This window comes from Oncorhynchus keta, chromosome 20, assembly GCF_023373465.1.
Source record: "Oncorhynchus keta strain PuntledgeMale-10-30-2019 chromosome 20, Oket_V2, whole genome shotgun sequence".
Taxonomy (NCBI): Eukaryota; Metazoa; Chordata; class Actinopteri; order Salmoniformes; family Salmonidae; genus Oncorhynchus; species Oncorhynchus keta.
The window spans coordinates 18,257,410-18,274,909 of record NC_068440.1 but is presented as its reverse complement, the minus strand read 5'-3'; the positions used below and the strand labels follow the sequence as shown (position 1 = coordinate 18,274,909).

The 17,500-nt window shown below is 47.1% G+C and overlaps 1 protein-coding gene and 1 long non-coding RNA gene across 7 annotated transcripts in view; both read left to right on the top strand.

Moving 5' to 3' along the window:
- LOC127909882 (uncharacterized) overlaps nucleotides 1-17,500 on the top strand; it is a 92,143-nt gene that overhangs the window by 1,561 nt on the left and 73,082 nt on the right. The gene's annotated exons all lie outside the window — the stretch shown is intronic.
- LOC118399501 (thyroid hormone receptor beta) overlaps nucleotides 1-17,500 on the top strand; it is a 160,444-nt gene that overhangs the window by 99,235 nt on the left and 43,709 nt on the right. For 5 of the 6 annotated variants that reach the window (XM_052472203.1, XM_052472204.1, XM_052472199.1 and 2 more), the window contains 3 exons: nucleotides 2,360-2,416; nucleotides 6,779-6,846; nucleotides 7,137-7,190. In XM_052472203.1, the coding sequence (XP_052328163.1) occupies nucleotides 6,840-6,846; nucleotides 7,137-7,190 (61 nt within the window). In that variant the 5' untranslated portion in view covers nucleotides 2,360-2,416; nucleotides 6,779-6,839. Of the gene's footprint in view, nucleotides 1-2,359; nucleotides 2,417-6,744; nucleotides 6,847-7,136; nucleotides 7,191-17,500 lie in introns of all 6 variants that reach the window. The other variant, XM_052472202.1, reaches the window with a different exon arrangement.

Genomic DNA, 17,500 nt, shown 5'->3' with positions numbered 1-17,500 from the left:
GAGAGTTTGCTGCACACACACACACATTGACATGGACATACAGTGCATTCGGAAAGTATTCAGATACCTTGACCTTTTCCGCATTTTGTTACGTTACATCCTTATTCTAAACTGGATAATCTACACACAATATCCCATAATGACAAAGCAAAAAAACGTTTTTGCTAATGTATTTTTAAAATAATTGTTAAAAAAGTTACATTTACATAAGTATTCAGACCATTTACTCAGTACTTTGTTGAAGCACCTTTAGCAGCGATCACAGCCTCGAGTAACCTTGGGTATGAAGCTACAAGCTTGGCACACCTGTATTTGGGGAGTTTCTCCCATTCTTCTCTGAAGATCCTCTCAAGCTCCGTGGATTGGATGGGGAGCGTCGCTGCACAGTTATTTTCAGGTCTCTCCAGAGATTCAAGACCGGGCTCTGGCTGGGCCATTCAAGGACATTCAGAGACTTGAAGCCACTCCTCCATTGTCTTGGCTGTGTACTTAGGGTCGTTGTTCTGTTGGAAGGTGAACCTTCACCCCAGTCCGAGGTCCTGAGTGCTCTGGAGCAGGTTTTCATCAAGGATCTTTCTTTACCTTGCTCTGTTCATCTTTCCCTCGATCCTGACTAGTCTCCCAGTCCCTGCCGCTGAAAAACATCCCCAGAGAATTTTGTTTCTCATGGTCTGGGAGTCCTTTAGGTGCTTTTTGGCAAACTCCAAGCAAGCTGACATGTACCTTTTACTGATAAGTGGCTTCCGTCTGGCCACTCTACCATAAAGGCCTGATCGATGGAGTGCTGCAGAGATGGTTGTCCTTCTGGAAGGTTCTCCCATCTCCACAGAGGAACTCTGGAGCTCTATGAGAGTGATCATCAGGTTCTTGTTAACCTCCCTGACAAAGGTCCTTCTCCCCGATTGCTCAGTTAGGCCAGACTGACAGCTTGGTGGTTCCAAACGTCTTCCATTTAATAATGATGGAGGCCAGTGTGTTCTTGGGGACCTTCAATGCTGCAGACATTTTTTGGTACTCTTCCCCAGATGTGTGCCTTGACACAATCCTGTCTCGGAACTCTACAGACAATTCCTTCGACCTCATTGCTTGGTTTTTGCTCTGACATCCACAGTCAACTGTGGGACCTTATATAGACAGCTGTGTGCCTTTCCAAACATATCAAATCAGGTCTGAAAACGTATGTAAATAAGGTATTTCTGTCATTATGGGGTATTGTGTGCAGATTGATGAGGGGGGAAAAATCTTGTAATCCATTTTAGAATACGACTGTAACGTAACAATGTGGCAGAAGGAAAGGGGTCTGAATACTTTCCGAATGCACTGACACATACATATTGACACACACACACCAGCCAGGTCGCTCTAGAGACACTGTGAAATTCGACAGGACTTAGGACGTTGGAAGATCCTTCGCCAGTAAGCTTGCGGTTTGCTAGGGCGTTGTGGACAGGGATGGTGGAGAGACGTAAGCTGTGAGCTCCTGCTCTGAGGGTTGCGTGTTCAATCCCAGTACTAAGGCGAGAGAGAGACAGAGACAGGGAGGCTGGGCTAGACAGATGTTTGAAATATACTGAATCAATAGAGCACCAGTATGTTATATGGTTTACCTGAACCACCTTCTGTGGTGTGTAAGAATGCGTGTGTGTGTCTGTGTTTCTGTGTTGTCATTGCAGCTCTCTGATTCTGAGATGTGGCTTCATATTATAAAATGACAATTCTTTCTGGAATGTGGACACTCCACTTCTTGACTGTGCTGCTCTAACTCTCCCCCAACACACACACACACACACACACACACACACACACACACACACACACACACACACACACACACACACACACACACACACACACACACACACACACACACACACACACACACACACACACATCTAGTCTACTTCCATACTAGTCTACATACTATAGAACTGGCCATGACCTTATCGTTATGTGCTCAAGCGAAGTCTTCTATCATGCACTGTATGTACACAGTATGGGATCATAGGCTACATCTTCACATACAGTATGTCACAGTCTCTCTTTCTTTCTCTGTTTTATGTTGATCTCCCTGTTAAGGCATTAAATCCCTGTGTGTGTGTGTGTGTGTGTGTGTGTGTGTGTGTGTGTGTGTGTGTGTGTGTGTGTGTGTGTGTGTGTGTGTGTGTGTGTGTGTGTGTGTGTGTGTGTGTGTGTGTGTGTGTGTGTGTGTGTGTGTGTGGTTCCAGAGGGTTGCACTTCCACCCATGTCCACTAGGTGTTGCTGTGGGCAGCCGAGTCATGTCTAGGGGACATTTGGCATAGGAGACATAGATTCAGCAAATCTAACAATCTAACAAAATCCTTTGTATGTGTCTTCCAGGCTCCAAAGGTGTAAGCTGACGCATCACCGTGGGGGATTCTGACACTCTGCACACAGGTGAGAATAGCTGCCAACATCTATATATGGTTCTGAGTAGCTTCTGTATTGTCAACAGTGTCATATTGAGCTCATAGAAACTGAATGGGAATACAGAGAGCTATAGAGGTATGACTTATCTATGAGTTTTCCATGTAGCAGGTAGCCTAGTGGTTAGAGCAGTGGGCCAGTAACTGAAACGTTTCTATATCAAATCCCCGAGCTGACAAGGTAAAAATCTGTCGTTCTGCCCCTGAGCAAGGCAGTTAACCCACTGTTCCTACACTGTTCCTAGGCTGTCATTGTAAATAAAAAAGCTCTATCAAGCTCTATCTCCCTCCAGCCCAGTAAGCTCCAGCTCTATCTCCCTCCAGCCCAGTAACCTCCGGCTATATCTCCCTCCAGCCCAGTAACCTCCAGCTCTATCTCCCTCCAGCCCAGTAACCTCCAGCTCTATCCCCCTCCAGCCCAGTCACCTCCAGCTCTTTCCCCATCCAGCCCAGTAGTAACCACCAACTCTATCTCCCTCATATGTCGCCCTCCAGCCCAGTATATCTCCCTCTAGCCCAGTATCCTCCAGCTCTATCACCCTCTAGACCAGTAACCTCCAGCTCCATTGCCCTCTGGCCCAGTAACCTCCAGCTCTATCCCCCTATAAGCCCAGTAACCTCCAGCTCAGTATATCTCCCTCTAGCCCAGTAACCTCCAGCTCTATCCCTCTCCAGCCCAGTAACCTCCAGCTCTATCGCCCTCCAGCCCAGTAACCTCCAGCTCTATCCCCTCAAGCCCAGAAAGCTCCAGCCCTGTATCCTCCAGCTCTATCCCCCTCCAGCCCAGTATCCTCCAGCTCTATCCCCCTCCAGCCCAGTAAACCCCCTCCAGCCCAGTAATCTCCAGCTCTATCTCCCTCCAGCCCAGTATCCTCCAGCTCTATCCCACTCCAGCCCAGTAACCTCCAGCTCTATCCCTCTCCAGCCCAGTAACCTCCAGCTCTATCGCCCTCCAGCCTAGTAACCTCCAGCTCTATCCCCTCAAGCCCAGAAAGCTCCAGCCCTGTATCCTCCAGCTCTATCCCCCTCCAGCCCAGTATCCTCCAGCTCTATCCCCCTCCAGCCCAGTAAATCCCCCTCCAGCCCAGTAATCTCCAGCTCTATCTCCCTCCAGCCCAGTATCCTCCAGCTCTATCCCACTCCAGCCCAGTAACCTCCAGCTCTATCGCCCTCCAGCCCATTATCCTCCAGCTCTATCGCCCTCCAGCCCAGTAACCTCCAGCTCTATCCCCCTCCAGCCCAGTATCCTCCAGCTCTATCGCCCTCCAGCCCAGTAACCTCCAGCTCTTTCTCCCTCCAGCCCAGTATCCTCCAGCTCAATCGCCCTCCAGCCCAGTATCCTCCAGCTCTATCCCCCTCCATCCCAGTATCCTCCAGCTCTATCGCCCTCCAGCCCAGTATCCTCCAGCTCTATCCCCCTCCAGCCCAGTAAATCCCCCTCCAGCCCAGTAATCTCCAGCTCTATCTCCCTCCAGCCCAGTATCCTCCAGCTCTATCCCACTCCAGCCCAGTAACCTCCAGCTCTATCGCCCTCCAGCCCATTATCCTCCAGCTCTATCGCCCTCCAGCCCAGTAACCTCCAGCTCTATCGCCCTCCAGCCCAGTATCCTCCAGCTCTATCGCCCTCCAGCCCAGTAACCTCCAGCTCTTTCGCCCTCCAGCCCAGTATCCTCCAGCTCAATCGCCCTCCAGCCCAGTATCCTCCAGCTCTATCCCCCTCCATCCCAGTATCCTCCAGCTCTATCGCCCTCCAGCCCAGTATCCTCCAGCTCTATCCCCCTCCAGCCCAGTAACCTCCAGCTCAGTATATCTCCCTCTAGCCCAGTAACCTCCAGCTCTATCCCTCTCCAGCCCAGTAACCTCCAGCTCTATTGCCCTCCAGCCCAGTAACCTCCAGCTCTATCCCCTCAAGCCCAGAAAGCTCCAACCCTGTATCCTCCAGCTCTATCCCCCTCCAGCCCAGTATCCTCCAGCTCTATCCCCCTCCAGCCCAGTAACCTCCAGCTCTATCTCCCTCCAGCCCAGTATCCTCCAGCTCTATCCCCCTCCAGCCCAGTAACCTCCAGCTCTATCGCCCTCCAGCCCAGTATCCTCCAGCTCTATCGCCCTCCAGCCCAGTAACCTCCAGCTCTATCGCCCTCCAGCCCAGTATCCTCCAGCTCTATCGCCCTCCAGCCCAGTAACCTCCAGCTCTATCCCCCTCCAGCCCAGTATCCTCCAGCTCTATCGCCCTCCAGCCCAGTATCCTCCAGCTCTATCTCCCTCCAGCCCAGTATCCTCCAGCTCTATCCCCCTCCAGCCCAGTAACCTCCAGCTCTATCCCCCTCCAGCCCAGTATCCCCTCCAGCTCTATCCCCCTCCAGCCCAGTAACCTCCAGCTCAGTATCCTCCAGCTCTATCCCCTCCCTCCAGCCCAGTAACCTCCAGCTCTATCCCCTCCAGCCCAGTACTAACCTCCAGCTCTATCCCCTCCAGCCCAGTAACCTCCAGCTCTATCCCCCTCCAGCCCAGTACTAACCTCCAGCTCTATCCCCCTCCAGCCCAGTAACCTCCAGCTCTATCCCCCTCCAGCCCAGTACTAACCTCCAGCTCTATCCCTCCTCCAGCCCAGTAACCTCCAGCTCTATCCCCCTCCAGCCCAGTACTAACCTCCAGCTCTATCCCCTCCAGCCCAGTAACCTCCATCCCCCTCCAGCCCAGTATCCTCCAGCTCTATCCCCTCCAGCCCAGTACTCCAACCTCCAGCTCTATCCCTCTCCAGCCCAGTAACCTCCAGCTCTATCCCCCTCCAGCCCAGTACTAACCTCCAGCTCTATCCCTCTCCAGCCCAGTAACCTCCAGCTCTATCCCTCTCCAGCCCAGTACTAACCTCCAGCTCTATCCCTCTCCAGCCCAGTAACCTCCAGCTCTATCCCCCTCCAGCCCAGTACTAACCTCCAGCTCTATCCCTCTCCAGCCCAGTAACCTCCAGCTCTATCCCCCTCCAGCCCAGTACTAACCTCCAGCTCTATCCCTCTCCAGCCCAGTAACCTCCAGCTCTATCTCCCTCCAGCCCAGTAATCTCCAGCTCTATCTCCCTCCAGCCCAGTATCCTCCAGCTCTATCCCTCTCCAGCCCAGTAACCTCCAGCTCTATCCCCCTCCAGCCCAGTAATCTCCAGCTCTATCTCCCTCCAGCCCAGTATCCTCCAGCTCTATCCCTCTCCAGCCCAGTATCCTCCAGCTCTATCTCCCTCCAGCCCAGTATCCTCCAGCTCTATCCCTCTCCAGCCCAGTAACCTCCAGCTCTATCTCCCTCCAGCCCAGTAATCTCCAGCTCTATCTCCCTCCAGCCCAGTATCCTCCAGCTCTATCCCTCTCCAGCCCAGTAATCTCCAGCTCTATCTCCCTCCAGCCCAGTATCCTCCAGCTCTATCCCCCTCCAGCCCAGTAACCTCCAGCTCTATCCCCCTCCAGCCCAGTATCCTCCAGCTCTATCCCCCTCCAGCCCAGTAACCTCCAGCTCTATCCCCCTCCAGCCCAGTAACCTCCAGCTCTCCAGCTCCCCCTCCAGCCCAGTCCTCCAGCCCTAACCTCCAGCTCTATCCCTCTCCAGCCCAGTAACCTCCAGCTCTATCCCCTCCAGCCCAGTACTAACCTCCAGCTCTATCCCTCTCCAGCCCAGTAACCTCCAGCTCTATCCCCCTCCAGCCCAGTACTAACCTCCAGCTCTATCCCTCTCCAGCCCAGTAACCTCCTCCAGCTCTATCCCCCTCCAGCCCAGTACTAACCTCCAGCTCTATCCCCCCAGCCCAGCCCAGTAACCTCCAGCTCTATCCCCTCCAGCCCAGTAACCTCCAACCTCCAGCTCTATCCCTCTCCAGCCCAGTAACCTCCAGCTCTATCCAGCCCCCTCCAGCCCAGCTCTATCTCCCTCCAGCCCTATCTCTCCAGCTCCCCTCCAGCCCAGTAACCTCCAGCTCTATCCCTCTCCAGCCCAGTAACCTCCAGCTCTATCCCTCTCCAGCCCAGTACTAACCTCCAGCTCTATCCCTCTCCAGCCCAGTAACCTCCAGCTCTATCCCCCTCCAGCCCAGTACTAACCTCCAGCTCTATCCCTCTCCAGCCCAGTAACCTCCAGCTCTATCCCCCTCCAGCCCAGTACTAACCTCCAGCTCTATCCCTCTCCAGCCCAGTAACCTCCAGCTCTATCCCTCTCCAGCCCAGTACTAACCTCCAGCTCTATCCCTCTCCAGCCCAGTAACCTCCAGCTCTATCCCCCTCCAGCCCAGTACTAACCTCCAGCTCTATCTCCCTCCAGCCCAGTACTAACCTCCAGCTCTATCTCCCTCCAGCCCAGTATCAGAAGGCAGGGGAGGGTATGAGAATGGTGTCTAGGCCCTGAAGCCCAGCAGCATGTCAGGTAACACCTTTAAAATACATTGAAGTATTCAAATGCCTATTTCATCTCTACAGGAACAGTCTTTTTGGGGGGCGCATGTCACAGCACAGAACAGAATGCAGCACTTGCCTGGGTCAAAATCCCTGGGGGAATTTTTTATTTACCTCATTCAATTGAAGAAGATTTTTTTTTTAAATCCTCATCAGGGCTTTTGACCCAGACGGGTGTGGCCATCTGTGATGTGCTGTGACCTCACAAAAAGAGACTGCATCTGTATCTGTTTCTAAATACTTTCTGCTTCTTGTTTCTAGAGCAAGGAGACAAATGCACCACCCCCCGCTGGAAACATGAGGCCATGCAAAATGGTACAGTTCTATTCCTCCCACTCAACTTGTATATCTGTCTATCTATAGTATCTACATGGTACAGTTCTATACTATTATATATGTCTATCTACAGTATCTACATGGTACAGTTCTATACTATTATATATGTCTATCTACAGTATCTACATGGTACAGTTCTATACTATTATATATGTATATCTACAGTATCTACATGGTACAGTTCTATTCCTCCCACTCACCTATTATATCTGTCTATCTACAGTATCTACATGGTACAGTTCTATACTATTATATATGTCTATCTACAGTATCTACATGGTAGAGTTCTATACTATTATATATGTCTATCTACAGTATCTACATGGTACAGTTCTATACTATTATATCTGTCTATCTACAGTATCTACATGGTAGAGTTCTATACTATTATATATGTCTATCTACAGTATCTACATGGTACAGTTCTATTCCTCCCACTCAACTATTATATCTGTCTATCTACAGTATCTACATGGTACAGTTCTATACTATTATATCTGTCTATCTACAGTATCTACATGGTAGAGTTCTATACTATTATATATGTCTATCTACAGTATCTACATGGTACAGTTCTATTCCTCCCACTCAACTATTATATCTGTCTATCTACAGTATCTACATGGTACAGTTCTATACTATTATATATGTAAATCTACAGTACCTACATGGTACAGTTCTATACTATTATATCTGTCTATCTACAGTATCTACATGGTACAGTTCTATACTATTATATCTGTCTATCTACAGTATCTACATGGTAGAGTTCTATACTATTATATATGTCTATCTACAGTATCTACATGGTACAGTTCTATTCCTCCCACTCAACTATTATATCTGTCTATCTACAGTATCTACATGGTACAGTTCTATACTATTATATATGTAAATCTACAGTACCTACATGGTACAGTTCTATACTATTATATATGTCTATCTACAGTATCTACATGGTACAGTTCTATTCCTCCCACTCAACTATTATATATGTCTATCTACAGTAGCTACATGGTACAGTTCTGTACTATTATATAAGTCTATCTACAGTATCTACATGGTACAGTTCTATACTATTATATATGTCTATCTACAGTATCTACATGGTACAGTTCAATTCCTCCCACTCAACTATTATATCTGTCTATCTACAGTATCAACATTGGAAAAGTTCTATACTATTATATATGTCTATCTACAGTATCTACATGGTACAGTTCTATACTATTATATCTGTCTATCTACAGTATCTACATGGTACAGTTCTATACTGTTATATATGTCTATCTACATTATCTACATGGTACAGTTCTATTCCTCATCTTCATTCTTCTTTATTGTAAGTTGTCTGTCTGGTTTGTGGGGTTACACTAAAGTAGTGTTTATTGTCTCAGGCATCTGGTATCCTCCACATTATGCATTTGTTTGTGATGGGGCTAAAGTTGTCAGCCTGCTTCAGTTCGGCTGGCGACGAGCCGAAGTTGGCTAGGCGAACCAAACGAGTGCGCTCACATACTCCCTTAAAATACCTTCGCTGGTAAAACAAGAAAAAGCAGCTCTAGTACCGTTTGTCCATTTTGAGATTATGTTTCTTATAATATATCTGAAATAGCTTGAGAAATCTGTCATAAATGTTCACGTTTTTGCTAAGGAGAACTTAGTTGTGCAATTTTATATCTAACTAAGATGTTTGGTGCAGTTTGCATGAAAATGAGTCATCTCTCATTGAATGACAACAAAGACTTTATTGAAGAATCCCTACAGTTGACCAGTTACGGACGAAGGGGCGTAGACTTTGGCTGGTCTCTGGAAAAAAAGTTGTGTGCCCGAACTGCCAACAAAACCCTTACTGAAGTCCAAAATCAATAAAAACCTCCACAAAATGTCCTCATAATATATGCACAAACTGTTCCAAACTGCTTGGGATGGGAAGCATGCAGACGCCTTAAGGGGACAAAGTCTTACATTGGGGGTAGTCGAGCAACAGAGTGAACAAACACTGCACTCAGAATATCGTTTGTCGTTGGAGAATTACATGTACCATTGACAGGTATCTGACCCTATTGAACTCCATATTATCTAATGGGCCAACAAATGTATATTTCATACTATTAAGGTAGAAGGAACAGGCAGAACTTCAGGGATATTCTAAACCTCTTTGTAGCAAATCGCATATGAATTAGAGATCCAATTATGAAATAATTTCCCCGTGTCAGATACACCCTGATCTTCCCTTTCATTCTCGGAAAGCTGTGTGTGTCTACTGGCCTTACTGACAGAGATCTGAAATAAATAGTCATGTCTGAGGGAGATAGCGTCATGTCATACCAGCTGGCTACTCTTTGTGTCTGTGTTTTATTCACATGTCGATGTCCAGGCTGAATATGGAAACCGACAGGGTTTGGTTGGGTCCTCTCTGTCGCTGTTTAAAGAGGAGAAGCTCCTCCGCACCCTGCGCTTGCAAAGTATCTTTTTGTGCCAATGTTATAGCCTTAAGGCCTTAGTCAGAGCCTGTATGTGCCATACAGGTTACATGTGTGTTAGTGTTACCTGGCAGAGGATCAGTGTGCTTGATGAGGTCAAAGACATTCACGTGTCACAAATTTTGCTACTGGTAACAAACAGTGGCTTGCGAAAGTATTCATCCCCCTTGGCATTTTTCCTATTTTGTTGCCTTACAACCTGGAATTAAAATAGATTTTGAGGGGTTTGTATCATTCGATTTACACAACATGCAACATTTGTGAAACAAACAAACAAACAAAAACAGATAACTTGAGCGTACATAGATATTCACATCCCCAAAGTCATTATTGGTTTAAATGTTAATTTAAAATAAAAATAATATTTAACTAGGCAAGTCAGTTAAGAACAAATTCTTATTTTCAATGACGGCCTAAGAACAGTGGGTTATCTGCCTTGTTCAGGGGCAGAATGACAGATTTGTACCTTGTCAGCTCGGGGATTCGAACGCGCAACCTTTTGGATACTAGCCCAACGCTCTAACCCAACTTTTGCAGCAATTCCTGAAGGTAATTGGTTGCACCAGATCTTATTTAGGGTCTTCATACCAAAGGGGGTGAATACATATGCACACCACTTTTACGTTTTTTTTTTGTATCATTTTTTTGAACAAGTTATTTTTTTCATTTCACTTCACCAATTTGGACTATTTTGTGTATGTCCATTACATGAAATACAAATAAAAAATCTGTTTAAATTATAGGTTGTAATGCAACAAAATAGGAAAAATGCCAAGGGGGATGAATACTTTTGCAAGGCACTGTATAGGGTACTTCGGAAGTAAAGTAGTCTAATTCTGTGGTTCTGTCTTCTACACAATGTATTTTACACTCTTAGAAAAAAGGGTTCCAAATGGGTTATTTGCGGGGGGATAGGGTTCTACCAAGAACTGTTTTGATCAGAACGACCCTTTTTGGAAGACGGGTTCTTTGTGAGGCAAAGGGTTCTAACTAGATACCTAGAACCTTTAACATCCTAAGAACTGTTTATGGAAGAAAGGGTATTTGTCACATGTGCCGAATACAACCTTACAGTAAAATGCTTACTCACAAGTTCTAACCAACAATGCAGTTTAAAAAAATTAAAATACATTTAAAAACTTCAAAAATAAATAAATACATGTAAAAAAAAAAAACTATGAAAATAAATAAGAAAATATACAGGGGGTACCAGTACAGAGTCAATGTGGAGGCTATATACAGGGGGTACCAGTACAGAGTCAATGTGGAGGCTATATACAGGGGGTACCAGTACAGAGTCAATGTGGAGGCTATATACAGGGGGTACCAGTACAGAGTCAATGTGGAGGCTATATACAGGGGGTACCAGTACAGAGTCAATGTGGAGGCTATATACAGGGGGTACCAGTACAGAGTCAATGTGGAGGCTATATACAGGGGTACCAGTACAGAGTCAATGTGGAGGCTATATACAGGGGGTACCAGTACAGAGTCAATGTGGAGGCTATATACAGGGGGTACCAGTACAGAGTCAATGTGGAGGCTATATACAGGGGGTACCAGTACAGAGTCAATGTGGAGGCTATATACAGGGGTACCAGTACAGAGTCAATGTGGAGGCTACATACAGGGGGTACCGGTACAGAGTCAATGTGGAGGCTATATACAGGGGGTATTCCAGTACAGAGTCAATGTGGAGGCTACATACAGGGGGTACCGGTACAGAGTCAATGTGGAGGCTATATACAGGGGGTACCAGTACAGAGTCAATGTGGAGGCTATATACAGGGGGTACCAGTACAGAGTCAATGTGGAGGCTATATACAGGGGGTACCAGTACAGAGTCAATGTGGAGGCTATATACAGGGGGTACCAGTACAGAGTCAATGTGGAGGCTATATACAGGGGGTACCAGTACAGAGTCAATGTGGAGGCTATATACAGGGGGTACCAGTACAGAGTCAATGTGGAGGCTATATACAGGGGGTACCAGTACAGAGTCAATGTGGAGGCTATATACAGGGGGTACCAGTACAGAGTCAATGTGGAGGCTATATACAGGGGGTACCAGTACAGAGTCAATGTGGAGGCTACATACAGGGGGTACCGGTACAGAGTCAATGTGGAGGCTATATACAGGGGGTACCAGTACAGAGTCAATGTGGAGGCTACATACAGGGGGTACCGGTACAGAGTCAATGTGGAGGCTATATACAGGGGTACCAGTACAGAGTCAATGTGGAGGCTATATACAGGGGGTACCAGTACAGAGTCAATGTGGAGGCTATATACAGGGGGTACCAGTACAGAGTCAATGTGGAGGCTATATACAGGGGGTACCAGTACAGAGTCAATGTGGAGGCTATATACAGGGGGTACCAGTACAGAGTCAATGTGGAGGCTATATACAGGGGGTACCAGTACAGAGTCAATGTGGAGGCTATATACAGGGGGTACCAGTACAGAGTCAATGTGGAGGCTATATACAGGGGGTACCAGTACAGAGTCAATGTGGAGGCTATATACAGGGGGTACCAGTACAGAGTCAATGTGGAGGCTATATACAGGGGGTACCAGTACAGAGTCAATGTGGAGGCTATATACAGGGGGTACCAGTACAGAGTCAATGTGGAGGCTATATACAGGGGGTACCAGTACAGAGTCAATGTGGAGGCTATATACAGGGGGTACCGGTACAGAGTCAATGTGGAGGCTATATACAGGGGGTACCGGTACAGAGTCAATGTGGAGGCTATATACAGGGGGTACCGGTACAGAGTCAATGTGGAGGCTACATACAGGGGGTACCGGTACAGAGTCAATGTGGAGGCTATATACAGGGGGTACCAGTACAGAGTCAATGTGGAGGCTACATACAGGGGGTACCGGTACAGAGTCAATGTGGAGGCTATATACAGGGGGTACCAGTACAGAGTCAATGTGGAGGCTATATACAGGGGGTACCAGTACAGAGTCAATGTGGAGGATATATACAGGGGGTACCAGTACAGAGTCAATGTGGAGGCTATATACAGGGGGTACCAGTACAGAGTCAATGTGGAGGCTATATACAGGGGGTACCAGTACAGAGTCAATGTGGAGGCTATATACAGTGGGTACCAGTACAGAGTCAATGTGGAGGCTATATACAGGGGGTACCAGTACAGAGTCAATGTGGAGGCTATATACAGGGGGTACCAGTACAGAGTCAATGTGGAGGCTATATACAGGGGGTACCAGTACAGAGTCAATGTGGAGGCTACATACAGTGGGTACCGGTACAGAGTCAATGTGGAGGCTATATACAGGGGGTACCAGTACAGAGTCAATGTGGAGGCTACATACAGGGGGTACCGGTACAGAGTCAATGTGGAGGCTATATACAGGGGGTACCAGTACAGAGTCAATGTGGAGGCTATATACAGGGGGTACCAGTAGAGAGTCAATGTGGAGGCTATATACAGGGGGTACCAGTACAGAGTCAATGTGGAGGCTATATACAGGGGGTACCAGTACAGAGTCAATGTGGAGGCTATATACAGGGGGTACCAGTACAGAGTCAATGTGGAGGCTATATACAGGGGGTACCTGTACAGAGTCAATGTGGAGGCTATATACAGGGGGTACCAGTACAGAGTCAATGTGGAGGCTATATACAGGGGGTACCAGTACAGAGTCAATGTGGAGGCTATATACAGGGGGTACCAGTACAGAGTCAATGTGGAGGCTATATACAGGGGCTACCAGTACAGAGTCAATGTGGAGGCTATATACAGGGGGTACCAGTACAGAGTCAATGTGGAGGCTATATACAGGGGGTACCAGTACAGAGTCAATGTGGAGGCTATATACAGGGGGTACCAGTACAGAGTCAATGTGGAGGCTATATACAGGGGGTACCAGTACAGAGTCAATGTGGAGGCTATATACAGGGGCTACCAGTACAGAGTCAATGTGGAGGCTATATACAGGGGGTACCAGTACAGAGTCAATGTGGAGGCTATATACAGGGGGTACCAGTACAGAGTCAATGTGCGGCGCCACCAGTTAGTCGAGGTAATTGAGGTAATATGTATGTACATGTAGATAGAGTTATTAAAGTGACTATGCATAGATAATAACAGAAAGTAGCAGCAGTGTAAAAGAGGGGGGGGGGGGCAATGCAAATAGTCTGGGTAGCCATTTGATTAGATGTTCAGGAGTCTTATGGCTTGGGGTAGAAGCTATTTAGAAGCCTCTTTGACCTAGACTTGGTGCTCCGGTACCGCTTGCTATGCGGTAGCAGAGAGAACAGTCTGTGACTAGGGTGGCTGGTGTCTTTGACAATTTTTTGAGCCTTCCTCTGACACCGCCTGGTATAGAGGTCCTGGATGGCAGGAATCTTGGCCCCAGTGATGTACTGGGCCGTACACACTACCCTCTGTAGTGCATTGCGGTCAGAGGCCGAGCAGTTGTCATACCAGGCAGTGATGCAACCAGTCAAGATGCTCTTGATGGTGCAGCTGTAGAACCTTTTGAGGATTTGATGACCCAGGCAAATCTTTTCAGTATAGGTTTTGTCATGCTCTCTTCACAGCTGTCTTGGTGTGCTTGGACCATGTTCGTTTGTTGGTGATGTGGACACCAAAGAACTTGATGCTCTCAACCTGCTCCACTACAGCCCCGTCGATGAGAATGGGGGAGTGCTCGGTTCTCCGTTTCCTATAGTCCACAATCATCTCCTTTGTCTTGATCACGTTGAGGGAGAGGTTGTTGTCCTGGCACCACACGGTCAGGACTCTGACCTCCTCCTTCTAGTCTGTCTCTTCGTTGTCGGTAATCAGGCCTACCGCTATTGTGTCGTCTGCAAACTTGATGGTGTTGGAGTTGTGCATGGCCATGCAGTTGTGGGTGAACAGGGAGTACAGGAAGGACTGAGCACGCACCCCTGAGGGGCCCCCGTGTTGAGGATCAACATGGCGGATGTGTTGCTACCAACCCTTACCACCTGGGGGTGGCCCGTCACAAAGTCCAGAATCCAGTTGCAGAGGGAGGTGTTTAGTCCCAGGGTCCTTACCTTAGTGATGAGCTTTGAGGGCATTATGGTGTTGAATGCTGAGCTGTAGTCAATGAATAGCATTCTCACATAGGTGTTCCTTTTGTTCAGGTGGGAAAGAGCAGTGTGGAGTGCAATAGAGATTGCACCATCTGTGGATCTGTTGGGACAGTATGCAAATTGGAGTGGGTCTAGGGTTTCTGGGATAATGGTGTTGATGTGAGCCATGACCAGCCTTTCAAAGCACTTCATGGCTACAGACGTGAGTGCTACGGGTTGATAGTCATTTAGGCAGGTTTCCTTAGTGTTCTTCGGCATAGGTACTATGGTGGTCTGCTTAAAACATGTTGGTATTACAGACAGCCAGGGAAAGGTTGAAAATGTTAGTGAAGACACTTGCCAATTGGTCAACGCATGCTTGCAGTACAAGTCCTAGTAATCCTTCTGGCCCTGCGGCCTTGTAACTATTGTCCTGTTTAAAGGTCTTACTCACATCGGCTGCGGAGAGCGTGATCACACAGTCATCTGGAATAGCTGATGCTCTCATGCATGTTTCAGTGTTACTTGCCTCGAAGCGAGCATTGAAGTAATTCAACTCCTCTTGTAGGCTCGTGTCACTGGGCAGTTCTCGGCTGTGCTCCCCTTTGTAGTCTGATGCTTCCTGCTTTCATTTTTGCTTGTAAGCAGGAATCAGGAGGATAGAGTTATGGTCAGATTTTTCCAAATGGAGGGTGAGGGAGAGCTTTGTATGTGTCTCTGTGTGTGGAGTAAAGCAGATCTAGAGTTATTCTCCCTCAGGTTGCACTTTTAACATACTGGTGGAAATTTGGTAAAACGGATTTCCCTGCATTAAAGTCCCCGGCCACTAGGAGCGCCGCCTCTGGATGAGTGTTTTCCTGTTTTCCATGTATACAACTCATTGAGTGTGGTCTTAGTGCCAGCATCAGTTTATGGTGGTATGTAGACAGCTACGAAAAATACAGATAAAAACTCTAGGTAGATAGTGTGGTCTACAGCTTATCGTGAGATTCTCTACCTCAGGCGAGCAAAACCTTGAGACTTCCTTAGATATCATGCACCAGCTGTTGTTTACAAATATACATAGACCCTCACCCCTTGTCTTACCAGAGGCTGCTGTTCTATCCTGCCGATACAGTGTAAAACCCACCAGCTGTATGATGTTCATGTCGTCGTTCAGCCCTGACTCGGTGGAACAGATATTACAGTTTTAAATGTCCCGATTTAATGTCATCGATTTTGTATTCCAATGATTGCCAATAGAACGGATGGCAGTGGGGTTTTGCTCGCTCACCTATGAATTCTCAGAAGGCAAATGACGGGGATTTGGGCCTGTTGCCAGGAATATACTTCACGTCCGACTCGTTAAAGGAAAAAGCTTCTACCAGTTCGTGGGGAGTAATCGCTGTTCTGATGTCCAAAACTAGCAGCAACATTATGTACAAAATAAGTTTAAAAAATAAGTTACAAACAACACAAAAAAACTAACAAAATAGCACTGTTGGTTAGGAGCACGTAAACGTCAGCCGTTCTCTCCAGCGCCATTCTAAGGCAAAAGGGGTTCTACATAGAACCATATATAATATTTCCCATCATGCTTTATTGCAGGAAGCTTTTTAGAATAGTTTGTTTTACTGTAATATCTGTGTTTTTGCATGTACATTGCTTGGTTGATTCATATTAAGATACATACAGTTTTTAAATTAATCCGTTCTGTTAGTAATTGCATTTACTGTAAGTTTAGATGATTGAGGTAGTCTCAGTTTCTCATCTTCCCTACCCTAGCATTCATTCTGAATGCATGTTGCAGGTGATTAACAATTCCACTTGTTGGATATCCTAACTATGGCTTGATTCTAATAGGAATTACACATCACTTTGCAAGCCAGCATAATGTGACTTGCAGGCCTGATGTGGCCTGTAAATCAGTAGATTCATAGCACCACTGTGTTATGTTATAATTAGACCTACAAATGAGTGGATTTGGCTATTTCAGCCACACCCGTTGCTGACAGGTGTATAAAATCGAGCACACAGCCATGCAATCGAGCACACAGCCATGCAAACAAAGAATGGCCCGTACTGAAGAGCTCAGTGACTTTCAGCTTGGCACCGTCATAGGATGTCGCCTTTCCAACAAGTCAGTTCGTCACATTTCTGTGGATGCCAGGAGAACGCTACCTGCCCGAATGTAAAGTGACAACTGTAAAGTTTGGTGGAGGAGGAATAAAGGCATGGGGCTGTTTTTCATGGTTCGGACTAGGCCCCTTAGTTCCAGTGAAGGGAAATCTTAATGCTACGGCATACAATGACATTCTATATGATTCTGTGCTTCTAACTTTGTGGCAGTTTGGGGATAGCCTTTTTCTGTTTCAGCATGACAATGCCCCCGTGCACAAAGTGAGGTCCATACAGAAATGGTTTGTCGAGATGGGTGTGGAAGAACTTGACTGGCCTGCACAGAACCATGACCTTAACCCTATTGAACAACTTTGGGATGAATTGGAACGCCGGCTGCGAGCCAGGCCTAATCGCCCAACATCAGTGCCAGATATCACTACTGCTCTTGTGGCTGAAAGGAAGTGTCCCCGTTTTTAATGTTCCAACATCTAGTGGAAAGCCTTCCCAGAAGAGTGGAGGCTGTTATAGCAGCAATGTTCCAACATCTAGTGGAAAGCCTTCCCAGAAGAGTGGAGGCTGTTATAGCAGCAATGTTCCAACATCGAGTGGAAAGCCTTCCCAGAAGAGTG